The sequence below is a fragment of the Xenopus tropicalis genome, chromosome 1, assembly GCF_000004195.4.
Source record: "Xenopus tropicalis strain Nigerian chromosome 1, UCB_Xtro_10.0, whole genome shotgun sequence".
Lineage (NCBI taxonomy): Eukaryota > Metazoa > Chordata > Amphibia > Anura > Pipidae > Xenopus > Xenopus tropicalis.
Genome location: NC_030677.2, coordinates 17,894,937 through 17,918,865, shown reverse-complemented (window position 1 = coordinate 17,918,865; position 23,929 = coordinate 17,894,937). Strand labels below are relative to the sequence as shown.

The 23,929-nt window shown below is 42.5% G+C and overlaps 1 protein-coding gene across 2 annotated transcripts; it reads right to left on the bottom strand.

Moving 5' to 3' along the window:
* Positions 1-1,079: 1,079 nt before the first annotated feature.
* kdm3a (lysine (K)-specific demethylase 3A) lies at positions 1,080-23,820 on the bottom strand. 2 transcript variants are annotated; one of them, XM_004911279.3, is made up of 27 exons: positions 22,870-23,820; positions 21,384-21,568; positions 15,399-15,554; positions 14,179-14,289; positions 13,213-13,315; positions 12,797-12,921; positions 12,562-12,634; positions 12,387-12,478; positions 11,535-11,681; positions 11,261-11,412; positions 10,446-10,912; positions 9,876-10,077; positions 9,582-9,796; positions 9,140-9,292; positions 8,891-8,989; positions 8,679-8,806; positions 8,430-8,595; positions 7,770-7,939; positions 7,395-7,631; positions 7,106-7,277; positions 6,605-6,695; positions 5,807-5,937; positions 5,441-5,560; positions 5,215-5,354; positions 2,981-3,157; positions 2,632-2,766; positions 1,080-2,023 (listed from the first exon to the last, which is right to left on the bottom strand). In XM_004911279.3, exons 2-27 carry the CDS (start codon positions 21,549-21,551, stop codon positions 1,943-1,945), a joined length of 4,011 nt encoding a protein of 1,336 aa, XP_004911336.2. In that variant the 5' UTR covers positions 21,552-21,568; positions 22,870-23,820; the 3' UTR covers positions 1,080-1,942. The 2 variants fall into 2 exon arrangements, with proteins under 2 accessions (XP_004911336.2, XP_002937329.2); XM_002937283.4 differs by having other exon boundaries at positions 21,384-21,563.
* Between the last annotated feature and the right edge of the window lie 109 nt (positions 23,821-23,929).

Genomic DNA, 23,929 nt, shown 5'->3' with positions numbered 1-23,929 from the left:
AGTTGGGATCAAGTACAGGTACTGTTTTATTATTACAGAGAAAAGGGAATCATTTAACCATTAAATAAACCCAATAGGGCTGTTCTGCCCCCAATAAGGGGTAATTATATCTTAGTTGGGATCAAGTACAGGTACGGTTTTATTATTACAGAGAAAAAGGGAAATCAGTTTTACATTTCTGAATTATTTGATTAAAATGGAGTCAATGGGAGACAGGCTTTCCGGAATGCAGCGCTTTCTGGATAATGGGTTTCCGGATAAGGGATCCCATACCTGTACTCCTTGTTTGGTCCTTTCTGGGTAGATTCCCAGTATGTAACCCCCTCCCCTCCTAAAGACCCCTGAGTTGAAGGGAAGCTAAATCCCCTTTTATTCCTGTAGCCTTTGTTTTATCCAAGTTCTGGAAAGGTGTTACCTGTAAGGATTCGGCTTTGCACAACAATCAATTGATCTCAAACACAGGAATGACCCAGCACTAGTACAAGTAAGTTTTGGCCTTACAATGTTGTAATACACATTTTTGGGGTGAAGAACTGCCTGACACTGCTGCTGTAATCCATTGGTCATTATATATAATGCTGAATATCACTGGGGTAGTGGCTACAGATCTATGCAAAGCAGCAGGAGGAGCCCAAGTTTCTTTACAGCCTCTATAGTGATATCAGTAAAATTTAGCCCCTAAAATGGCTCATAGCCTGTACAGAGAGATACCATAAAACTATGGCACATAGGGATTCCCCTGTACTAAGCACAATTCAGCAGGAACAGCCCCTAAAATGGCTCATAGCTTGTACAGAGAGATACCATAAAACTATGGCAGCAGCATAGGGATTCCCCTGTACTAAGCACAATTCAGCAGGAACAGCCCCTAAAATGGCTCATAGCTTGTACAGAGAGATACCATAAAACTATGGCACATAGGGATTCCCCTGTACTAAGCACAATTCAGCAGGAACAGCCCCCTAAGTTTGCTCATAGCCTGTACAGAGAGACACCATAAAACTATGGCACATAGGGATTCCCCTGTACTAAGCACAGGTATATGTACGCATAGGAGCACAAAGAAACAATAACTCAAATAAATGGCATAAACACAAATTTATTTAAGTACTGAAATTAAAAAAAAAAAAAAGTTAAAAAAAAAACCAAAACATCACAGGTGTAGTCCCTGACCCGCAAATCATTCGGGCGTTCCCCTCCCGCAATTCTGCAATCCAGCCAAACAGAACGATATTCCAAAGCAATGTTAATTAAATTAATAACAATTCAACAGACGCATCTAAATCAGAGAAATTAATTACAGAAAGCGCCAGGCACCTCAGTGCTACTCATAACTCCATGTAAAAAGATAAGAGCCTGCGTATTTACACCCGCACGTAGAGCGCCCAGTCTAACAAAGCTTTCATGGCTACAATAGAATTTGTTTTTTCTATAAAAAGAAAGTTTTCCTTTTTATGTTGTTTCCCTCCGTGACCCCCCCCCCCCCCGAAATCATTAATCAAAAAGCAACAAAAATGGCATTTAAATGAACAGATTTACAGCATAGAGTTTTGGAAAGCATCCAAAAACCAGAGGTATCTATTTGTACAGTCTTTTTTTAAAAAAAGTGTTTTGGTTTGCGACGAGTAGTTCCGCAGCCGTGGCACCGCTGCTTAGTGACGGAGGTGAAGCAGTAGTAAGTTCTATAGGAGTCGCTCCGATGAAAGCCGGAACCCTTCTGATCCGGGTTCCTTCACCTTCGTTTTGTCATTTCCAAGTGACCCCCCAGTGACTGTAAACATTTAATAAACTCCCAGTCGGGCCAAGGGACAGTTACAAATTGGGTTTGGTTGTGATAATTGAGGTTATGTTCACCGACTTGTCATCTGGGTGGGAGGAGCAATGAGTGTTAGCCCAGCTGCCAGAGGAAGTTCATCCACATTGCTCCATGGGGGTTCCAATGTTAAAGTTTCCCCAGACTGGCTTCATTAGCTTTCAGTATTGCGATGGAATCCTTCACTGCATGGTAGATTACATTCTTTACCTGCAGAAATACACAGAAAGGTCAGTGCAATGCAATCAAATTAAGAACTGCACCTTTGGTTGATAGAGACATTGCAATTCATGGGGGAAAAAAACAAAACAAAAAAAATGGCCCCGGCCGGCTGTACAGCTGCGGCCCCGGGCGGCACTATGCAAACTAAATATCCCATTCTTTACCAGGAGGGAAGTTCCGCTGCAGGCTGTATAATCCATCCATGACATATAATTGTAGGACTTTTAATGTCCCTTGGCCATAGGACTTTGTAGCAAGAAAAGGCAAACACCTAGAGAGATCTGTGTTTGGCAAGGTACCAAATGCCTGATTCTGTCCCCCACACATTGGGCCCTATCCATTTATATAATTTACTTTTGGGGCCCAATGCACAGCATCTCATGCTGGGATGAGGCCCAAAGCACAGCCCCTATTACAGCTGAACAGATATTAAGATAAAGAAGCAAGACATGAAGGCTCCGATAACGCAATATCAAAAGTATCACTGAGGGGGCGGTTGGGTTGTCCTTTCTCCTAAAGCCCAATAGCTAACAGAAATAAAGGGGGGGCAGTGGTTGGGTTCTTACTAAACATGGAGAGAAGGTCAGTGACATTACCTGCAACTTGTCCTCGTGGTTTGTGTGTGTATGGGAAAGGTAGCGGAATTCCTGAGTCAGCGAGAAGCAGTGCTTCACATGCTCCGGGGATACAAAATCTTCCGCTACTTTAATGCAACTGTACAAATTGTGAACCTAAAGAGAACAGAGGTTATTGTTACATTTGTGGGTGCAACAGTCAAATATTTCTTGGGAGGGGTATCAATATTTAGACAAGACAACTGCTTAAGGCAAAGTAAGAAATAAAGAAGCCTGTCTCATATGTACAGGGCAAATATACAGAGAAGTTATGTGCATATAATACGCTTCTGCAATCACCTAAAAAGCACAAGCAAACACTGATCTTTACCTGGTGTGGTGCTCCAGCAGGGATGAAGACCGCATCCCCTAAGAACTGTACAATAGCCCATCCCTGAACCCCGTGCTCCTGTAACAGGCGCTTCCTAAGTGCGTTGTCCAGGTACCAGCTCTGATCATGAATGGGATCGTGATCCGGTGGGTTTTCATGGCCTTGCTCCTCTGCCACCTTAAAAGAGTAAGAAAGACTTGTTACTCAGAACCAAATGTTCTCATTGGCATATAAAAACCTTGGCCCGTTATTATAATCCAATTCAATTGGGCCAAATCAGCCAGTGCATGTCACTTGGGCAGATCTACAGTGGCTTGCAAAAGTATTTGGCCCCCTTGAACTTTTCCACATTTTGTCACATTACAGCCACAAACATGAATCAATTTTATTGGAATTCCACGTGAAAGACCAATACAAAGTGGTGTACACGTGAGAAGTGGAAGGAAAATCATACATGATTCCAAACATTTTTTACAAATAAATAACTGCAAAGTGGGGTGTGCGTAATTATTCAGCCCCCTGAGTCAATACTTTGTAGAACCCCCTTTTGCTGCAATTCCAGCTGCCAGGCTTTTAGGGTATGTCTCTACCAGCTTTGCACATCTACAGACTGAAATCCTTGGCCATTCTTCTTTGCAAAACAGCTCCAGCTCAGTCAGATTAGATGGACAGCGTTTGGGAACAGCAGTTTTCAGATCTTGCCACTGATTCTCCATTGGATTTAGATCTGGACTGTGACTGGGCCATTCTAACACATGGATATGTTTTGGTTTAAACCATTCCATTGTTGCCCTGGCTTTATGTTTAGGGTCGTTGTCCTGCTGGAAGGTGAACCTCTGCCCCAGTCTCAAGTCTTTTGCAGACTCCAAGAGGTTTTCTTCCAAGATTGCCCTGTATTTGGCTCCATCCATCTTCCCATCAACTCTGACCAGCTTCCCTGTCCCTGCTGAAGAGAAGCACCCCCAGAGCGTGATGCTGCCACCACCATATGTGACAGTGGGGATGGTGTGTTCAGAGTTATGTGCAGTGTTAGTTTTCCACCACACATAGCGTTTTGCATTTTGGCCAAAAAGTTCCATTTTGGTCTCATCTGACCAGAGCACCTTCTTCCACATGTTTGCTGTGTCCCCCACATGGCTTGTGGCAAACTGCAAATGGGACTTCTTATGGTTTTCTGTTAACAATGGCTTTCTTCTTGCCACTCTTCCATAAAGGCCAACTTTGTGCAGTGCACGACTAATAGTTGCTTATGGACAGATTCCCCCACCTGAGCTGTAGATCTCTGCAGCTCGTCCAGAGTCACCATGGGCCTCTTGGCTGCATTTCTGATCAGCGCTCTCCTTGTTCGGCCTGTGAGTTTAGGGGGACGGCCTTGTCTTGGTAGGGTTACAGTTGTGCCATACTCCTTCCATTTCTGAATGATCGGTGGAACAGTGCTCCGTGGGATGTTCAAGACTTTGGAAATCTTTTTGTAGCCGAAGCCTGCTTTAAATTTCTCAATAACTTTATCCCTGACCTGTCTGGTGTGTTCTTTGGACTTCATGGTGTTGTTGCTCCCAATATTCTCTTAGACAACCTCTGAGGCCGTCACAGAGCAGCTGTATTTGTACTGACATTAGATTACACACAGGTGCACTCTATTTAGTCATTAGCACTCATCAGGCAATGTCTATGGACAACTGACTGCACTCAGACCAAAGGGGGCTGAAAAATTACGCACACCCCACTTTGCAGTTATTTATTTGTAAAAAATGTTTGGAATCATGTATGATTTTCCTTCCACTTCTCACGTGTACACCACTTTGTATTGGTCTTTCACATGGAATTCCAATAAAATTGATTCATGTTTGTGGCTGTAATGTGACAAAATGTGGAAAAGTTCAAGGGGGCCGAATACTTTTGCAAGCCACTGTATATGTGCTACAAACTGATGTCTGCTACTGGTAGCAGTGATAGAACGGATGGGTCAGCCAAGCTGCGCTCTTTTATCAGCTGGAATGCTCCTTTCTAGTAAGGGGTGAAATCTGTCTCGTTTCGCCAATGGTTGTTTGTTTTGCAGTGACTTTTTCTACTGAAGACTATGGGCGTTTTTTTGTGCCGAAAATTTCGCTTATCACTTTATTTCTATTGGGGCTAGAGGTCGGTATGTACAACCAATAGGTGGCGCCGTGCCTATGCCAAGATAGTTAAAATAAAAATCCCATTGTAGTTTTATGCTAAGAACAGTCACATACCTTTTTCAGAAACTGTCGGATTTTCTCTGTGTCCTTTGCAGCAAATATGTGCCATAAAGCCCCAGGTTTCTCCTTGAACTCAATAAATCGCTTGATGGTCAGCTCATCGGCGTCACCATCTTGTATTGTCCTGAGCACTTCTGTTGTATGGTAAAGCAAATTACATTTACTAATGGCTGAACAGGGTAACACATATCACTAATGAAAAGAATAAGTTGAGATTTACCTTGCTCCTGGTCATGCTCCCCCTTGGGAATTCCCACATATACCATGACGTTGGCAGCGTCAGACACATCCAGGTGGAGGTTAGTTGTACCGTACTTCCTGTCCTCTGGTGTAATTAAGCCTTTAAATTAAAACTCTATGTTAGAAATCCTGATATCCAGAATAAAAGCATAATTTAAGGTGCAACATATTCCCCCAGCCTTGCAAGGGCTAGTTCTACATACAGGAACAACTTCTTTATCTCTGACTCTTGTGACAGAATGTCAGTGGTCAGCTAAATAAAGCACAGCATAAAACATTTCTATATACTGCATTGGCAACAACTACTAGAACAGAAAACTGGTGCTAGAGAATGTAATCCACTCACCATATGCATTGTACATTTTGGGCCCAAGGTCTGGTCGCACAAAATAGGTTGGAAGTCTTGCTGCGAGGTTCAGTTTGCCCTCCCTCCTGGTGTATTCAGGCAGCGGGATGTTATTCATCAAGTCTTCAAAGCTAGGGTCACAAAGGTACATGTAAGGTACAAGTAGACCATATGTGCAAGCAAAGAAATAATACTGGCACCGACCAGCCTCTGATTGGGCCAAGCCGGCTGGGCACCCTAGGCAACCAATGCAGTGCTGACTCCCCCACCCCCCGCAACGCACTGGAGAAACACTGACAAGTGGCAGCGGAGAACGAGGGCCCAGCCTAGTGGTAGGTGAAGGAACAGGAGAAGGTGATGTACCGTGCTAGCCAGTCAAAATATTTACAGGGTGACCCATTTGAAATAAAAAACAACAAAAGTGGTATAAAGGTGATACCTTTATTGGCTAACTTAGATAATAATAGCAAGCTTTCAGAACATTTTAGTTCTGCTTACCTCAGCTTGAAAAAAGAACTAAATAGTTCTGAAAGCTTGCTATGGTTATCTTAGTTAGCCAATAAAGGTATCACCTTTATGTCACTTTTATTATTTTTTTATTTCAAAAGGGTTACCCTGTAAACATAGGTGAAGGAGTAAGTACGTGCCTATCCCGCCGCCCGCCATGGTTGCAGCCTAGGCATATGCCTCTTCTGCCTACCCCTAGTTCCGGCCCTGCTCTAGCTTAATGCTCAATTAGAAGAGTCCCATTGAAAAAATTACAAAAGAGGTTATTTAAAAGAAGGAAATGCTTCATACCGGGAGAACATCATGTCCCTGAAATCCTCCCCGGGAGGCCAGTCTTTCAGTTTCAGCACCATTGCATCCCCTGTATCATTTTTCAGACGACCTGGAATCAGAAAATGAATTGCTTGTTACACAAATCTAATGGCAGCTTATAAAGGCTTCATGTCTATGGTAAATACAACAGTATCTTAATATAGGAAAAAAAAAGCTTTAAATTGCCCGGTGGACTGATGCCAACTTAAAGTGGTATGAAATAAAGTGATCAATACCATAGCTTCCTACTTTGCAATAAATGTATTCTGTGCAGCCTTTGGTCACCTCTAGGGGGCGACAGATACTGCTCCTTTCAGTGTGAAATGCAGTATCTGAGCAGACTTGAGTCAGTCTTCAGATATTTGAACTCATTACTTTTACATGTAGAACTGTTGTTACATAGCTCTAGAGGCCACAGGGTGTTCCTTTAAGACAAACTCTGTCTGGTAATGGAGGCGATCGCTGTATCCATTTGCTTACTTGAAATGTCTTCAAAGCCATCCCAGAAATCTCCAACAGTTGCCCCGGTGATTATGTCATTGGTCCGGCAATTCACCAGGTCAGCTTCCTGATCACCAAATTCCCTTCTAAAGGATTCTGGCCTCCACAGTTCTGAATTCAAGGTATTGTGAACCCCAGACACCATTACAGGCTAGGGGGGGAAAAAAAAAAAAAGGATTTAGTGAATCAATACTCAAGTCATTGTCTAACAAAATCAGACTGAACATTCATTCTCAGTCATCAATACATTCAGTACATCAGAAAGTACCTGGCCCTGCTTCCAGCACTCCCTAAACACATTCCAGTTGCTCTTGTTGTTGGGATCTTGCAGGCACAGCAATCTGTTATCGCACAGCCAGTAGTGCGGGGTATTAAATCCCATCAGGCTGGGCTGGATTGGAAGTCCCTGTGGTTTTCTAGCAAAATCAGACAATGGCCTTGATTGTACCAGTGAAGCAAATATGTCATCGAGTAATTTAGGGGTGCTCTTCTCATTTGTTCCTTGCTAAACAGGGAGAAAAAAAAATATGTATTGCATTTTCATCTCATTGATATACATAAATGCAAAACATAAATATAACCGGTAAGCTGAAAGAACCCACTGGAAGCCAAATAGGCCTAGTTTATCAATTAATCTCCCTACCTTTATAGTGGAGGAATTGAGAAGATTCCGTAAGAAGCCTGAGTTATTGCTGGTTGTGGGCGTCAGGATGGAGGAGCCAAATGTTTGAAGTGCAGATACGGGCTTTCCGAAGCTGGCAAATGATGGTAGTGGTTTGTGTTCGGATTTAGAAACGGAAGCAAATAAATTATCTGCAGAAGAAACGGAAGGAATACGCTTTACACATCTACTGTCTGTTAACAGTCAAACAGAAGCACTGTTTCATGGTCCCCAAATCCTTTTTATCCCAAAGCCTTTCTCTTAAGCCATGTGTATCCTGGGGGTGTGACATAGAAACCACAGTATGGTTACTTAGGCTAGCGCCACACAGGGCAGATTCTCTGTGGATAAACGCAGGCCCAGAATCAGTCCTGTGTGGCACTAGCCTAAGAGAACAGTAATGTCACAGCCAAAATAAAGAGACACTACCTCTGCTTGTAGTCTGTACACATACAACAACTATAACAAACATTCCCTTATTTGTTTTTATTTTCCCCCCAAGAAAATGTTAGGGGTTTGGTGTGGGCTGAGCCATAGAACAATAGACAGACATGTAGAAGGCAGTTGGCAAGTTCTGTAAACAGACACATTTTATGAAAATATCCACAAAGGAATGACACCGATAGGCAACCCAAAGCTTACCCTTATTTTCTTTGTTTACAGTTGTCTGAGAAAGGTTTGTCAGCCAACTTAATGGGCTTGAGCTGGCAAGTGTGATGGGTTTATTCGTAATCACTGGTGGATCCGGTGCAGTGCATACATTGGGCTGTGCAAGGGGTGCCTTTGGGGGCTCTGGTTCAGGAGTGCTCTGTAAGAAAAAACATTTTTATAGAGGCAATTAAGACCCCCTTCTTGGGTCATTCGAAAACAGATGCAAAAACAAAGGTTTACCATTTTCACTTCTTCCTTTACAACTGGCTTAGGTACCGGCCGTACGTGCTTGTTTGAACACAGACAATTGGACTTTATTCCCCATCTTCCCCTCACAGAATGGACAATATCGCCTACATCAGAAAGAGCTGCAAAAGTACATTGTCAATTAGAGGTTGGATTCTTGACAGTAATAGAGACTGAGCTAGTAGCAGAAAGAGCAGCTAGATTACCTCTGCCTGGAACGATCTGAGTTGGCATAAGATTTTCTGGTTCATGCAACTGGCCCTTTACACATTTCAACCATGAGAATGACTCATTTCCATCCTCACCTGGAGAGAAAAAAACAAAAAACAACAAAAAAAAAAGGTTTATAGTAAGATTTCTAGCTGCTAAAAGCACTGACAGATTTCAGAAGAAAACACAAGCTCAGTTTGCGTGGCAATAAAGTCACTGATCTAGTGGCTATACAAGACACTTACCACTGCTTAAACTTTTCTTTTTCATCCTGTAGCAGTCTACACAGACACCAAAGCCACACTTGGGGCATACCCAGTGCAGATTAAATATGGTTGTGTCACATACATCACACATTTCACGGACCCCACGTACTGCTCTCTTCCAGGCCACTTGTTCTACAAGAATAAGAAGCAGTCAGAACTATCTAAGGGGCATACAATATTCTAAATGCAGCAAGAGAGATCATAGCGAAAATAACAGTTCAAGGAGAAAAACCCATTTATTACTCTGTTTTCATTTCACTTTTACACTACAGCTAAGGCAAAACTCAAATATAGCTTCTGCGGAAAGGTTATACAAGAACATGTTTTCCTACGCACTATCAAACAGAAAGAAATGTGTTATTGGCAAAGCCAAAAGCCACAGTTTTCAGCACATTATTTGGAAGATGCAACGAGATCTTACTTGATGGATCAATGGCAGACATCACTTCCTTTTCGGACATGACCAGTTTGCAGAAATGGTCTCCAATATTAGCCAGGATGTACTTTGCCGTATCAAGGTCAAGGTCCACAACGCTGCTTGCCAGAGGGAGCCACAGATTTATTGCTTCTGCATCATACTTATTGGGAGTCAGGAAGCCTCCTTCCTTTAGCATGCCGTGTTTGTTGAAGTGCAACCTTTAAGAACACATTCTTGTTAGCCCTGTTAGATCTGCATTGTACTCTGTAAAGCTAAGAGCCAATGATTATAGCATACCTTCGGAAATGGAAGAACCTGCAGAACACAGCAGAATCCCGCTGCTCCCTGCTTCGGCCAAACCGGTCCAGGCGGCATTCCCTGCACTTATGAAGATGAGGTGCAATGTCATTGCAAGAGCCATCCTGCACAAAGCAGTCCCCGCTCTGCTGCAACCTTTTCAGCTTCTGTGGATCCAGCAGGATGGATCTGGGGTAGGTTACTGGTAAAAGAAAACAAGCAACTTTATTTTGTGGTTTACCAAACAATACAGGTCTCCGTAGTAGGCCTGACTCATGAACAAGGATGCTACAAATAGATGAGATTCTTGGATTAAATAGAAGGATACAAAAAATATAGATATATTTTTTCTGTGCTTTGCCTCCTAGTGATCAAAGCTATACCACAGGGATAGGCAACCTACTGCCCTCTAGATATTGCTAGACTAGAACAACAACATATGTACAGTCACAGGTTAAATTGCTAAATTGAGTGAAATTATTAGCTTTTTAATAAAAGTTTGTTACTGTGCAATGCGGTAAATACAAAGAAAATCTCCTGTTCAACAAAAGATGCATTCTTGGTACCTACCACCATCATTTTTGTTTGGGCTCTTTGGATAAGGTGGTTCTTGAGATTGAACAGCTTTCACACTTGTATGATTGTTCTCTGGTTTCTTTACGACTTTTTGCTCTTGCTGCTGCTGCACGCAGACCTTTGGGGGGGAAGTTTTAGGGGAATCGGTCACAGAGAGCATCTTTTGCTCAGGGAAACTCTTCACTGAAAACTCAAATCCCTTTGGAAAGACTGTTGATTTTGTAAATGCAGTAAAGAGGTTCTCAGATTTGGGCCCATTATCACTCTTTGCTTGGCCAGACCCAGACCAGGAAGGCATCGCAGATACTGATGAAAAAGTACTGGGACTTTCCATCATCCCAAAACCCAAGCTCCTCTTATTTCCCTGGGAGGCTGCAGCGCTCAGAAACAAATTGGTCTCTTCTCTCTTTGAATCGCCATTCAGCACTGTAGTATCTCCTGGCAAATTCTGGGTTCCTTTCCTGAAAGTACAAAAACTACATTAAAAAAAAAAAAATCTGCTTTATAGCTTTAATGTTACAAATTGTGTCCCTTCTCAAACAAAATGTATATGCACCCAATCTGATCTGTCTGAGGTTAACTACTCAGATAAACCAGATGAATGCAAAATGTTTGCCAGCAGTTACTGGCTAATTGGGTTTCATTCTGCTCAAAATGCTTTGGATTAGGCCATATGAAATCAAACCGTGTAATTTTTTGCTGCAAATAGCAAAACACACTCACAACATGTAAGGCCATCTTCTCTGTAGTCTTTCCCCACAGATTCCTTAAAAAAATGATGTTAAATGTATTCAGTTAGCTATATTTACCCCTGAGGTGTTGCTGCACCAAAGCTTGGAGGAGAATTAGCCTGAGGAGGTGTTGCTGCATTTTGGATGCCTGGAGTTGTAGCGGCACATCCCAACAATGCTTCTCCAAATCCAACTGGGACAGACTGCTTGGAAGACAGACTCTGTTGCACCTGCAAAGTATGAGATGTTTAGCTCACAAACAAATCCTACAATTAATCACACTTTAGTCTCTGTAAAACCTTTAGTTTGCTTTAAGTAACACTAACCACTCACTTCAGCCTAGCTCACTCACCTTTTGCTGTTCTTCAGTTGTTGGATTTAGGTAGTTGAACAAATTGGTTGCTGTAGCTTTTGGGTTGTCAACCACAACTAATGTTTTTCCATCATCTCTACGGTATGTAAGAAAGCTTGTTTTCTGTGTAACATCCTTACCGGGAACCTACACATCAAACAAAAACAGTAGAACTTGAATAACTTTTTATTTCTATAATCCTAACATTTAATATTCATTTGCCACTGAGATACAGCCTTACAATATCAAATGATCCCTGGGCATAAATACCAGGCAAGGGTCTTGCAGACATATGGTCTGCAAAATTCCTGCAAATTTTGTCTGATAATTGAAGCCTTAATTTTAAGTTCTTTCTTAGACGGGTCACATTCTTTCTGTGGCCCTCCATAGGATTTTTAATGACAATCAATCAGTCTACTCATAGGCTCCACAGACTTTACTATAAGACATAATTTTAATTTAACCCCGCCCCCCCAGCATGCTATATACAATATATTTGGCCCACTATATGTAATAAGTTGGATAGCACTGTATAAACTATTTAAAACAAAGGTACATTGCAGTGGGTATATATCGGCTAAATGGCATTGCTTTTCTCAAGTAAACAGAGAACTTCAGCATTTTTATGCTTAAATGGAACAGAAGCACCCAGCACGCCAGGGTGTATGTAAAGGGGTATTTTTTAGCATGCAGACATCAGGAACTAAATCTAGAGGCTCATTTATCTTTAGTTTTCAGAGACACTTAATATACTTCATTTATAAAGCAGCAACATCTCCTATATCCTATGTTTTGCAATGTAGATGAGGATATAATCAAGACTTCCAGAAATACATACTCCATACTACTTACCTCTTCATTGCGAGTTTGTTTTACTTCAGTCTGATCCTCAGCCTCTGCATCCTGAGTTTTTCTTTTAGGGGCCCGAGGTTTCTTTGATTTTTCTGAACAGATTTGCAGTGCAAGTATTAGTAAAGCTACAAATATAATATAGATTTATTTTATGTTTCAATAAAAAGAACCTTACCGTTTATATCTCCGTAATTATGCACAAGGACAACATGTAACAGGGCAGGGTCAATAATCTTTAACGATGGTAACTGAAAAAAGAAATAGAATAGGCTTTAACGTCTACATGAAAATAAAAGCAGAATTTTTCTTGAATACAAAAAGATACAACTTGCAGCAGTAAGGCAAAATAAAACAGTTTGCGACAGTGTTCCTTCTATCATATAATATGGGGTAAAGGAGAGAAACATTACCTGTTCACAGTTTATTTCCAGTGCCCGGGAAGCAGTTCGTACATTAGTGATGGTTCCACTGAACCACTGCATCGAGGGATCCATGCTATAGACATTTATAGGCATCCCAATAGTATTTCTCGCAGCTGAAATAGAACAAACATGATTATGGCAGGCATGCCTCCATATTGCATCCATACCTCGTATCTTACATGGCTATCATCAAATGCAATAATGCCAGTCTCATTTGAGAGAGACTTCCCACATCTTCCTTAACTTTGTATAACCCCTACAAAGACATTTTTTTAATTTCAATTTATTTTTTACAAAATGGTAGCCCAGGTTTATTTGCAGACAACAGATCTCTCCGTATTCCATTAGCCTTACCAGTGGTAAGGCTCTCAGAAACACTACATCCAAAATAAACAATTACGCACCTTGGAGCAAGCGGCTTTCATCCACATTTTTTCTTATCAGTTCTTGAAAAGCTTTGTTAAAAGTCTTGTTCTCTTGCATAAACTGCTTCAAGGTCTCGCGATCCTAAGATAACAGAAGTGCTTATTGTATAGTATAAAGCTGAGAACAGAACAGTCATCTCTTGTGTGTAATCACTTCTTTATATTTTGGGGGGTGGGGTTGACAATCATCACAAAGGCGTAACACTCATTCAAATTTTTTTTAAATTATTTTTTTTTTTTTTTTTTTTTTTTTTTTTTTAAGGGTCAAGGGAGCTACATAGTACCAGCTACTTGTCACAGCTACTAAACACCAGAAAATATTCTGCCATAGACAATACTGAGAATTGCCTCTGCTAAAACACACGTAGAGACAATATCAGTAAATGATCAGCATTGTCTATTTCTGTAGCCGTGACAAGTAGCTGCTTCTAGTTGCTCTGTGTGTCTTCACCCTAAAGGTCCCCATACACGGGCACCCTATGGGTGGGCAAAATTGGGAGAATACAGGGTAATTCGATCGTTTGGCCCCATAATGATGGGCATAGGCAAAGTCGGTCCAGGGACCGCATCGACTCGATACGACTAGATTTTCTAACCTGCCCGATCGAGATGTGGACGATTTCAGGCCAGATATCAGTCGGGCAGGCCAGTCGGTAGAACCCATACACAGGCCAATTAGCTACTGAATCGGCCCAAGGGCCCATATCGGCAGCTACTATCGGCCCGTGTATGGGGACCTTAAGTGTCAGAGCGGTCAATTTTTTGTCATTTATACAAAATACCTACTTTTCATAACTTTAGAATTACAGAAGTATTTAAAGGATCGGTGACTACAGGATACAACATGAAGACAGCATAAAAGGGAAAGGGTACCCAGTACTATTTAATCTATACATAAACTGTGGGTAAACAGACAAGATGATGAAATAATACAATGATATTTACCCGAACAGGTTGCACTAGCTCTTTGGAAATGAACACTTTTTCTTTGTCTCCAAGAAATTGTAAGCAGATTGTCAGTGGCAGAGAGAATTTTCCCACCAGGACTTTATAAACCTGTTTATAGGAAGGAGGGGAAACAGTTAATAAAGGTTCCCAGCCCTTCTGGGCAATGAAAGTTTCAAGTAAAAAAACAAACAAAAAATATATAATAAAAAAAATATATATATTGCATAAAAAAACAGTAAAACCCTGCTTCATCTAAATAAACCATTTTCATAAATATACTTTTTAGTAGTATGTGCCATTGGGTAATCCTAAATAGGAAATTGCCATTTTAAGTACAAGGCACACATACATGCTAGGCCCCATCAGCCAATGAATGGACAGAGTTCAGCCTTTTGCTCCCACACTACTTCCTGTTACAGTTAGAGCTGCATTATTTCCTGTCAGCTGATCTCTGAGGGAACACACAGCCCATCACTAAATGGCGGCTCAAGGGAAAGGATGTAAAAGGGCAATATTTACTGATATATATATTCCAGTTTCTTTAATAGGTCACATAATATGACAAGTTATCTGTTGGTTAAGTTTTGGTGGTATAGTTTTTTCTTTAAGGGACAACTAGGGGATGCATAACAGACCTCCATTTTCAAAAAATATCAACACTAGTCAACCTACTGACCAAAAGAACGGTCAGTTCTATTAAAAAATTTCTATTAAAGGGGAAGGAAAGGCAAAGTCACTTGGGGGTGCCAAAATTTTAAGCACCCCCAAGTGACTTTAACCGCTTACCTTGTACCCCGGGCTGGTGCCCCTGTTAGGAGAAAATAGCACCAGCCCGGGGCACCTGGAGCGCAGCGCTTCCTCCTTCCGCCTTCCACTTCCTAAACTGCCGGTGGCCGGGCATGCACAGTAGAGCGAAAAAGCCGACTTAAATGTTTAAGTTCGGCTTTTCACTCTACTGCGCATGCGCGCGCAGCGAAGCCGGAAGGAGGAAGCGCCGGCAGCTACCCCGGGCTGGTGCTATTTTCTCCTGACAGCGGCACCAGCCCGGGGTAAAAGGTAGGCGGTTAAAGTCACTTGGGGGTGCCTAACATTTTGGCACCCCCAAGTGACTTTACCTTTCTTTTTCCTTTAAGTAGACAGCCAGAACAAACTTTTGGAGCTCCATTAGTAAAAGAATCAGCTCCCTTCCAGGCAAAGTCACACCATATTGTACTCACCATCGCAGGGCACTGAACAGAGACAGTAGGGTTACTTGGGCACAAACGCTCTGCCAACACCAAGTTGTGCTCCACTAGAAACATCTTCACTGTAGAACCGTACAGTTCTATCCATGTTCTGTTTTGCCAGGGTTCATTGTCAAATTCCACATATATCTAAAATAAAAAAAGGGAAAATCACAAATAAGAAATTTACCTTGTTAAAATTTAGTCAAAACAGTAGATGAAAACTAAATGCAGTGACTGGGGCGGCTGGCAGTTGCCGATACCTGAGTGGCATCACGTCATATTCACCTAGGAGGACAAGTAGTCCTTTTTATTATATTACACTATGTTCTCCTGCTGCAATAAGGTATGCATGGAATGCAAAGCTGTTAAAGGTGCGGTTTCACTATTAAGTGAACTTTTAGTGTGTTATTTATTGTTATTTTTAATTGTATTAATTCAGGTCCTCTCCTATAAATATATTAGTCTCTCGCTCAAACCACTCTCTGGTTGCTAAGGTAATTTGAACTCTGGCAACCAGATAGCTGCTGAAATTCCAAAATGGAGAGTTGCTGAACAAGAAGTGAAAATAAAAACAAAAACACACAAATAGTAAAAAATAAAGACCAACAGCAATTGTCTCAAAATAGCACTTTATAAAGCAAAAAATAACTAAAAGGTTAAACAACCCCTTTCAGTTACTGGTTATAAATCCTAGTTGCAGAGCCACCTGTTCAGCCAGTTGTTCCCAAAGGGCAGAAACAGAGCAGCGCCAAAGCCTGACTTGTACTGGGGCACTAACAAAGCACGGAGGCCTGAAATCGAACCAAGAACGGACATCATGTTTTAAATCTACTAGAGGAATGAATGGTGATGAATGGTGATATAATAGGGTCTAAGTTTCCCGGAGTGTAATTACAGGAAAGACACACACAACAGTTGACGTAAACAAATCCTGCTGCTGATTATACACTCTATGTAAGTTCTAGGGGGCGGGGAGCTACGGTGCACCCATGGGTACTGTTCTACACTGTAATTGCACAGCGCTGCGGATTCATGCAGCCCATTATGCATACCTACAAATAGCAGCCTTCAATATGCTTGGCATGTTACTAGCCCCCCTAGTGTTTCTATTAACTTGCAGATGTACAGTGCAATTTCCATAATCCCTCCTCCACACTCAGCCCTATTGAAGTGCTCAGCCGCCCGTCTAATCCTCTCAGGCACCGAAGCTGGCCTCCTTTCTGCCATCGGCACAATGCCTTGCCTCCCATTGCTTTTATAGCATGCCATTTGCAATAATGCGGGCTTCTCCTGCACTCCTTGCTCATTCCAGCAGTTGCACCAAGAGACAGGCTGAGCCAGGGCCACACCAGCGTAACCGGCATGTAGATATTTACTTATATAGCACAACTGTACAAAACACAATTTGGAATGAAAAATGGTATTATGGCCCCTGAGCAATGGACAGCAGAAAGCCAAGCAACCCAAAGAAGGTCAATATACTACAGGAATGGGACCTGTTATCCAGAATGCTTGGGACCTTTTGTAATCTGGATCCCCAATCCTTAAATCTACCAAAATAATTTAAACATGAATTAAACTCAATAAGATCCTTCTGCCTCTAATAAGTTAGGATCAAATACAGGGTACAGTTTTAGTACATGAAAAATTAAATCATTTTTAAAAATTGTAATTAGACTAAAATGGAGTCTATGAGAGATGGCCTTTCTGTAATACATAAACAAAAATGATAAGCATCCAACTTATAGTGGAGGAGTGCATCTAACCTATAGTTCAACAAGAGTAAGCAGGAGTGTGTGAATGAAGTTATTTATGTGTATGTAGCTGGCATCATCTCCTCTTCAGCCTCTCAGCCAACCAGCACAGAGCAGAAGTGAAAGCAAAGCACTGAGTGGCTGCAGCACTTACAGAGGGGAGGAGCCAGCACACATTTACATGCAGCCAAACACTGCGAGTTCCGAGCCTAAGACTTTGAGTTGTTAAGTTCATATTAATAAGCAATAACCACATTATCGGAGATAAAAGACAGAGACTCAAGGTGCTTATACACAGAACCATAGCACCAAGGTTGTTTCCAAGCACGTGTCCTCTACTCACTTGTATTTATCTCTATCTATCTATTAAGGAGTCTCCCTCATGTTCCCCAAACATCTCAATGTTGTTATAAAGATGTGCCAACATGGAGACCAGGGTGTGTGTTGTGTTTCCTTTGCCACGATGGCATTGGTTCCTGAACTTTAGGATCTAGGGGAGCCCAAACATGTCTCTACTTAACCTCTAAAAAGTAAACCCAATGGCTATCAATGCATGTCAACATTCATCATTGGGCTACACTGTCCAAATGGGAGGCCAAACCGCCCAATGATCCTGTTACTGCATCTCTCCCTTAATAAAGTATTCAGAAGAAGGCTTAACCCTGATACCCCAACTAAACCCCTCCAGTCTAACTTGGGGCAAGAATGCAGGAAGGCCTCTGTAGCAGAAACTTAAGACCAAGACTTGTGTTCTGGAGAAAGTTCAATAATGCTCTAGTACCTCCTTATAACCCCCCCCCCCGTGTGCTACATTTGCTCAAGCATTATATACACAATTTGCTGCAACAACATTGTGTCCTTTGCACACATCGGGAAAGTGTCAGCGAGCCAAAAGAAAACAATCTCTAAGGCTGGACTTTGACAAATCACCGCCTTGGAAAACCAAAGCTAACAAACACGACGGGCGTGTGGAAATGTAAATGATCGGCCAGAGAACAGTAAAGTTGACGTTTATTTGTATGTTACACACCCAGCAGAATGCAAGCAGCAGCCTTACAATAGCACATGATACAGCAACGCCCTCCCCTCCCTTTGTCAGGGCCGACTGCACGTACACAGCAGTGGCAGCAGCAGCGCAGGGAGATAAACAGAGCCTTCCAAATGGAACTGGGCTGGGGGATGGGAAATAAAGGAGCCGCACACTGCTAGCTAAGGATGTGCCCAGGGAAACCACCCCGCACAAAGAGTCTCTATGGCCCCCAGCCTATATAAAGGCAATGCAAAAGGATACAAGTCAGCACTGGATCAGCTATGAAGTACAGTGGTACAAAAAACGTTTAAGTTCCAAAAATCAAATTAAATAAAAAAAGGATACATTCCAAAATGAAACCTGTCTCACCCAGAGCACATAAGGCAAATTCAAGAGCAGACTTACTGGTTGGTAATTTGCTTGCCTTGACAACCCAGGCACAAGCACACGATGAAAATATACAAACTGCACCAGGGTAAAAAAAAATAAAACAAACACATAACATTTTTCAAAGTTTACATTTAAATGAATATTACTTGGAACCAGTGAACGCTGCCATTGCAACATACAATTGCCTTTTCAAGGACCCAAATATATAAAACTATAAGCGCCCATGACCATGGCTTTACACTTTACCAGGTTATTTCCATAGGTTGGAGTCAACTGCAAGGCTGAAAAATGATCTCCCTCAATGCCTGGAAAGACGAGCTACCCCAGTGACCCCCAACAGTGATGTTGCTCCCAGTGGACCTCAAACTAGATGCCCATTTTAAAATCTCTGCCTTGGAGCAAGTTTTGTAAACCCAGAGACACAGTTTTACTCCAATCAGAGCCTCCTGGAGGCTAGCAGTCACATGGGGCTATCAAATAGCCTATCACAGCCCTTATTTGGCATCTTCAAAGAACTTATTTCATGTTTGTGTGGCTCCCCAACAATGTGCCTCATGAGTAAAGGTTGGGGATCTCTGATCTATATGCTTCTTTAGTAATAATTATTCAAACTTTGAGGGGGCACATGGAGGACAAAAATAGTAGTTATAAGTATAATAGTATATTATACGTATTGATGTCACATTCATGCCAAGAAATACTTGCGCAACAAGGGGAAAACCAAGAGTATGTCACAAGCACTTCTTCCTACTCTAGGAAACCCAGGATTTTGCCAGTAGTTGACACTGAATCACAATGTAAAAATCACACATCAAATATCAATTAAAAATGCAAAGTCACTGGCATTCCTGCATCTCTATTCAAGCATGTTAAACGGTATCAGATAGCCAGGACTGGGAAACCAACTCAAGCTCAGCTGTTAAAGGCACAACCTGCACGCTCAATTCTACACATTCAACGTCTCCCAAGCAACCAAACTACTATCATTTGTACATAAATGAACAAACACCGCCAAACCTTTCAAACATAATTGCCAATTGGTGCAGTAGACTGGAAAATCTTGCATGATTAATTTCATAAAACTCTGTAAGATCATATGACACCATTTAACCCTCAGAAGCGATCTGGGCCCCAGAATAAGGTTTTCCAAAGTGCTTAATATTTGGAAAGTGGCTTACTAAACACATGTCTAATATTTAAGTCTGGTATACACTGATGACTTCAAAATGTCTTATCTTAATTCATAAATCATTGACCACTTGCAATAAAACCCCCAAAAACAACTATTACTGTGTATCCTTTTTGTAAGCCACTAGGAATGCTACTGTAGAGTACACTCGACCGAATTAGTCATGTGAAACACTGTTGTGGTTCAAAGTGCTATGTGGAATACTGAGCTATATATGAAAAACAATAAATTCCTTTGAAGATCAGGTCATTCCTTTCCCTCGTGCCAGATGCTTTTCACTACAACCTCATACAACTGCGTCCTGTACTCCAATAGCAGGACAACAAACCTACACATCATCTCATACATCCCAAGACCTCGTTTACTTGAGTTTGAACAGATGCGGCACTATCTGCTGTTATAAAATATAAAGGGCTATGTTCGTCCTTAGCACTGCATTCATGTGTGTCATCCCTCTATTGCCTAAGGTCAACCCAGGCCTTTCCCCTAAGTATATAGTTAGTTGGCCGGATGGATGAGAAACCAACCAAGATTGGTGCCAAATGAAACATAAAATTTCAAAAAAGGTATTTATTTCACTTTTCTTTCATTGATCAGGCTTACTCATGCAGCTCCGAGTTAAAATGTTAAATTGCTGGGCTTACGCTTCCATAAATGTGAGTGTAGAAAGGGTAGGTTTAAGAACAAATCCAAAAAAAAAAAAACGGGGGGGGGGGGGGATTTAAAGAATGGAGATTTTTTTAAACATTTAACATTGAAACTGTCTGGTAGATATGTTTATGACATAAAACTGGAGAAGAACATCAAAAAGCAAACTGCTGGTATCAGCAATGTTCAGAGGAGGTATAACGGTTAATGGCTTAAGTCAAGTTACTTCATCTTTTTTGGAAAAAGGGGGGGTGTAAAACCAATAAGGAGGTCTCATTTGTCATAGACAGATAAATATTTCCAGTTCTTGCACTGATGTTCCCACACAGCAATCTATAAGTGCTGCAAGTAGCAAATGTGGGGGTGGCAGACTGCGAGCGATAGAAGCATTGGCAGCTGCGTGCAGCACAGTATGGAAAGGAGTCCATAGTGCAGTGGTCAAGGAAGGAGACCAAGATGATCTGTGAAAGGCCAAAACCATTTCATGCACATGGATCCTCAGCTACAGCCAGGCCGTGCATTTGCCTCCACTATGACTTAGGGGCGGGACTATGAGAGTTTCCCCTCCCCTCAGGTACATGTGGAGAGAGAGTGGGTGGAACGGCAGATGTAAACACGGAACGTGGAGATGGGGCTCTAGTAAAGATTAATTTTCACAGATTTCATAGGCTGCAATGTAACAATGGCAGGTCAGGTCCAAGTCTACACTAGGCAAACTGTCCACTCGCTCATGCTACATAATTACATCTAAAAGCATCAGAGTAGTGCTGTTAATGCACAACGGTTTGACCAGACTAAGATTACATACATGCACCAACAACCAAGCTCCTAACATAACAGACCATAATATAAACCACATTCTCACAGTCACAAAGTAGATTCCTACGTGAAGCACTAACCGACTCCAACTGCTAACGCTACTGGTATTTCAGTGCAAAGAGCACAGAGAGAGAGCACAAACTTACCTTAATCTCAGGGCAGTTGAGATCTTTATGGGAAGCGGCTCTGACAATCCCGCTTTTCCAAGGCCATTGAGAAACAGTATCCACGTCCAGCTGCAAATCCTTTCCTAGGAGACAGACGAAGCGCTGCCCCACGAGGATGCTCAAGTTCTCCTGCTGCGTGAGCACCATCTTTGCTGGCACCTACACTTGGAAAGAGCAGACACAAGAGTCAAATTAAAACCGTTAAGTGCGGATTTGCTTCCAACTTTGGCTAACGCACTTCTTAATTACTTGCCCAAATAGGAGAATAGCGGGAGGGCTTATTCCATATCCAAAGAGATGCTGAGGGACTAGGAGAACGATAACTCTACAAGCCACAGATGAATGCCACTCAAAGTAGCACTTTCTAACATGACTCTGATAACTAAGTACCCAGCTGTCGGAGGCGCACATGTGTGCTACCAACTATGGCTCCACGGCAATGAGAGACTGCTAAACTGCCAACTCCCATCATACCATGACTGCCAAATAGAAATAAAAGCGCTTTCTCCCACTACCAAAGCATATGCAGTGTTGAGCCACTGGGACCCTTGACCAAAAGGGACATTCTTAATTTGTAACCAATGATGTTGATCATGTGGCCTCTTCAGCTCCCAATCATTAGTGCAATCATCATGATGGCACTTGAACTTCAACAACTGGGCGTAAGTTGGCCAGTGTTTAGAACTACTGAAGTGATATCCCTCTAATAAACATGGCAACCAGCTTATGACTTTTCCTCCTCCTCAATGACCAGTAACCCCAACCAAACCAGCACCACTCCTGCCATTAAACTAAAGGGGATCTCCACCCAAACCTGAAAGAAAATGTAACTCTAAGCAACTTTCCAACATACTATATTTAATAAGACTCAATGGTTTTGAAGTTTTTTTTATTGAATGCTATTACTACTAAAAGCGTAATTTGCCTGGCTGTATTCCCTGCACTGCCGGTTCTCCCTGCCTAACCAACGTAGCAAGAAGCCTGCTAATAAACAGAAGAAATGGCTGGCTGCTACCCTGTCTCAAGAGTCAGAATAAGAGAAAGATATAAACAAGCATTACCCTCAACAGAAATGACATTTCTAAATAACTTTTCACTAAGGGAAAATGCTGAACTTGTGTGTATTGGGAAGTTGAGGAGAATGACTGTGAGATTTATGGCGGAGTAGCCCTTTATCAGTCATTTATTCGATGCTGAGACAGCATGCAATGTATCAGACGAAAGGGGCTTATGGGAAACAAGGCACTGCCCGAATGGGGTGTAAGTAGATTGCAAGCTTATATGGGCTCTTCCCTCCAGCCACCTGACACAGTTTGTTCCCCTCCATGTTCTTATTACCCTCCCCCACGCCTTCTACATACAACTCTACAGCCATTGCTAGCTCTATTTAAACTCCGATTTCCCCACACACATACAACCCCTCCAACAGATACTGTGCATGTCGATCCCTGTCAGCGACTCTTACCTGCTATATCGTCGACGAAACCATCTACCAGGCCCTTGGCGAGTTTGTACACTCCGGGAAATAGCGCAAGAAATGAAGACTATCCTTCTATTGTCACTCACACGGGCAATCTCCCTCTCCGCCAGCCACTACTATTCCCTGACCCAGCGGACAAACACTACACGCTCACAGCCCCAGTCCCGCCCCTCCACTCGTTATTGGTTGGCCGCGGCACGGTGGGCGGGGAGCACAGGCACGGTCCTCTTTGCAATTGGCCGGCCCATAGGGTTGTCAATCAGAAGCTAGTTGCCAAGCGCCCCTAGGCGCCTCCTACCAAACCGCTTCCGCTCCTCCTGCGCTGGGGAATCCAGTGACGCATCCTCACATTAGAAAGACAGGCGATTAGTATTCCTCCGCGCCTTCATTAAACTACCATTGGTCGACATGCTTCATAGAAAATATAGTCCCAACCCGTGTTATATCTATTACGCATATGTGTATGTAAGGGACGGCTCTGCTTTTCCTAACCGCAACCGAGTTTGTAATAGAGTCTCCAGTCGGTCACCGCGTCAGATTTTGGGGCGATTAGGAAATAGTCCCAGGGACGCGGAAGAATCTGTAGCCGTGATGGGATTTGTGGTATACGTGCAGCTCTAAGCGTCCGCAGCGGGGGGAAGATTCTACAGTTGGGGGTTGGGCAGGGAGGCAGCTGGCGATGGGCTGGGCTTATCGTGCGCTCCTATTTGTCCGTACCAGAACGAGGCTTCCGATTTCTCTTCTGCTGCCATCTTGTTTCATGGTTTAGCGAAGGGTGGAACAAAGGCAAATGGCTTGGTTGAGCATGACTATTATGTGAAGGGGAAACTATTGGGCGTCCTTGAGCAGAGACGCTTGGGTATTGCCGGCAACCGCGTACCGTGCCGTTAGTAGTAGTGAGGGCTTCCCCCAACAGGAAGTAGGGACAGGCAAGGGCTTGGCGGCCATTTTGTGTGCGCTTCTCCTGTTGCCCTGTAATGGAGGATACACTTGGCCAAGCCTAGGGCTCTCTTGAATCTCATTGGATATTGTTTCTTCCAATGGA

Excerpts from the sequence above, each read along its gene's own strand:
- kdm3a (XM_004911279.3), bottom strand. The coding sequence starts at position 21,551 with ATGGTGCTCACGCAGCAGGAGAACTTGAGCATCCTCGTGGGGCAGCGC. Across the intron at positions 11,682-12,386 it reads AACAAACTCGCAATGAAGAG|GTTCCCGGTAAGGATGTTAC; the intron begins GTAAGTAGTATG and ends TTTGATGTGTAG. Across the intron at positions 7,940-8,429 it reads TGTAAACAAAGAAAATAAGG|ATAATTTATTTGCTTCCGTT; the intron begins GTAAGCTTTGGG and ends TTTCTTCTGCAG.